The 3061-nt window shown below is 37.7% G+C and overlaps 1 protein-coding gene across 1 annotated transcript; it reads right to left on the bottom strand.

Moving 5' to 3' along the window:
- Positions 1–5: 5 nt before the first annotated feature.
- LOC108836671 (lysine-specific demethylase JMJ26-like) lies at positions 6–2110 on the bottom strand (the record flags this gene model as incomplete). Its single annotated transcript, XM_018609797.2, has 6 exons — positions 1959–2110; positions 1295–1766; positions 1002–1217; positions 733–865; positions 585–648; positions 6–501 (listed from the first exon to the last, which is right to left on the bottom strand). Coding segments are annotated over exons 2-6 (1371 nt in total), but the record flags the coding sequence as incomplete, so codon positions are not given.
- Between the last annotated feature and the right edge of the window lie 951 nt (positions 2111–3061).

Below are 3061 nucleotides of genomic sequence, written 5' to 3'. Positions count from 1 at the left end.
TCGAAAGAATCAGGACAGTAGAGGTTGTTGTCGTTGGAGCCGCTCCTGGAAGCTGCTTTCCTCATTGTACTCATCTCCAAATCAGAAGAACATCTGCAGTTTGAGACTGTCAGAGAATTGATGCTGCATGATGCTAAGAACGTCTCTGCCCTTTTCTCCAAATCTGACATCCAATTTAACGGTAGGATACGTTTCAGCTCCAGAACACAGTCACCGCAACCGCCAAGCTCTTTTGAAGCACACGTTATGCTTCCATTTTCATCAGCAGACCACTTGATGGACGGTTTATCTTCAGCTTCATCAACAAGAACAGAGGAAGAGCTAGGTTCTGCATCTTCACCGTGTATATATCTGCTGCCTCTGTAGACGAAGTCTAACTTCATTTCAGGGCGTTCTGTAAACAACCCTCCACGGATCTCTTGGCAACAGCTGAGACAGAGTTCATAAGAGCATTTTGGACAGCTTCGATGCAAGTCAACGATTGAGGTTGCACAGTGGTTACTGCACCACAAATGATAAACTTCAGTTAACATATAGATTGTCACATAGTAACTCTTCAACAAATCAAAAAAGATGTTACATACCAAAAGACTCTTTCTTCATTTGAGCATAGAGTCTCGGATATATCAACTTGGGAAGTCATTAGTCCTACAGAAACATAACAACATGTTAGCTTGTATCAAAGATAGTCTTGTTTTAGCATATAGTAGCAGAAGATCTCCATATTTATACCTTGAATCTTTGCCTCGGTTTCAATCTCTTCCTCTTGCGCTTTGCATAGCTTTTTCAGGAAAGGAAGCATTGATCCAATCAAGTACTGGAGATGATGGAATCTTTCGTGATCACCGAGCTTCCTCTTTGATATCTGCAAGACAAGAAGATACATATAAAAAAAAAAAATTGAGAGGCCTAATACCAAGAAAAGAACATACTATCTTTTTGTTTTTGTTTTTTTTTGAACAACTACATACTATCTTTTGTTTATAATACAATTATCATACCTCGATTAATCCACTTGACAGCAAACATACGTCACAGTTGCAAGTTCCACGGCAGAAAGGACACTTCTCCAAGACATCATCATGGGATAGATGAGGATACCATTTCTTGATACATGGGAAACAATAAATTTTCTCTTCGCAGAAAGTGCAGATGAAAAGAAATCTTTTTTCTCCTTTAAAGCATTGATGGCATATCGCTAGCTCTCCCAAATCCGCCTGTGTAAGGGAGAAACAGAAAAAAAAAGTGATTTTCAGACAAGAATCACATGATGTAAGAACAATGTTGTTATTACCCTTAAACTCCTTGTCATGCTTCTGCAGTCATTGAAGTTATCGTTTTTCACATGAGAATCTGACTCAGAATGTGAACATGAACCCGTTGGCTCGATGAAAGGAACTAGTTTCAGTTCTTGTTCACGTTCCTTGTCTTCTTTCTTCGCTTTAGATCTTCTTTTCACAGACCTTCTCTGCTTCAGTTTCTTCTCCTCATCATCACCATTTCCTTTTTCTTTGCGTTTCCTTGCAGCTCTCTTCTCTCTTGAAGATTTGGTTTTAGCCACTCTACCTTCATCAGCAATAGACCGTTTCCGTTTCTTGTTAGACACTCGCTTCAGAGATCCCACACTCCTCTCTTCTTCTTCTTCTACGTCTGAACTACTGCTCAAACTTGTTGGCTTAACCGGTTTCTCCTTCTCCGGTTTAGTTTCCATTCGACCATTGCGTTTATGATCAGCAACAACAGCTTCCATTTTCATCAAACTCCACCTGCCTAAAAATCCAATTTCAATAACCAAAAGCTTCAAAAAAAAATCAATATTTTTTAATGTTTCTGCAATCTTAAATTATATCAAAACGAGTATGGTTCCACAGGTTGTTGGATCGATATACAGTGTATTAATAACCCTAATATCAGAGAAACGTAATAAAACAGGTTAGAAAGAGAGAGAGTAGGATCACCTTTTCTGATATTAGAAAAACAGCTCAAAGGACCCTGGACTCAGCTACACAATTTAACAGACATGATTTCAACGAAACATTGATGAAGAACCAATATAAAAAAAAAGATTTTTTTCCATTCAAAGAAGAAAGAGTTTTAATGGTAAGGAAGGTTACAGAATCAATCAATCTTTAAAAACAGTCACAAAAATAACTATTAAATCGCCGCTTCTAATGAATAGCGCGACTGACTCGTTACGAAACGAGTGTCACTGTACCGTACGTTTGATGTGAATTGATTAGCGACGTGGCTGTTTCTAATTGGAGCGCACAGAACCGAAGCTCCGATTCGGCGTCGGACACATCCACCAAAGCTATTATGATTCTTTGAGTGAAAATGTTGTTTAAATACTTACCGAGTCACGTACAACACGCCAAAAGGGATGATGATTGCGCGTGAGAGTCACACGCTTCACTCGTCCTACAGAATAAAGTAGAGAGATATCTTTGCCGGAATACAAAGAGGCGGATTAATTCTAATCCTACGCATGGATGCATGTTTTTATAGTGATATATGGTTATTTTTGGTCAGACAGATTTGAAATGTTTTCATTGTTTCCCTTTTTTGTCAGTAAAAAAGGATGAGTTCTTTTCTATAAAATTAGGTGGAAAGAAACTACGTTACAATGTATCTAAATCTTGCAAAAAAAATTCTTCCTTTAATTTCTACATTAATGATATTTACTAGTAGTCTTTTGAGCTTGGTCAGAAAGTTTTTTGATTTGTTAGCTTTTATGGAGACAGTCAATAAAAATTGCCAAAAACTGTAGTGTTTCTTTAAAAATAATGCAAGTGCTTCCGTCTATTTTTTTTCTTTAACAATTAGTATGTCTATAGTTTATACAAAATGGCTAAACTCAAAAATTATCGATGTGTCACGTGACTCGGGTGTCGGGTCTCTCATGTTCCATGATCAACCAACACAACTCCCCCTCCTTTCTTGGTCCTTTCTGAAAAGATAAACGGGGGGAGAGAGAGAGACTAAACTATACGATGAAAGAAATTGTCGTAACTAAAAGAGCGGGGAGATAGAGATATTTAAACTTTATATTTTAGACAATGTC

Source organism: Raphanus sativus, unplaced genomic scaffold (assembly GCF_000801105.2).
Source record: "Raphanus sativus cultivar WK10039 unplaced genomic scaffold, ASM80110v3 Scaffold3053, whole genome shotgun sequence".
Lineage (NCBI taxonomy): Eukaryota > Viridiplantae > Streptophyta > Magnoliopsida > Brassicales > Brassicaceae > Raphanus > Raphanus sativus.
Note: the sequence above shows the minus strand (reverse complement) of the source record. Positions and strands in the feature narration are given on the sequence as shown.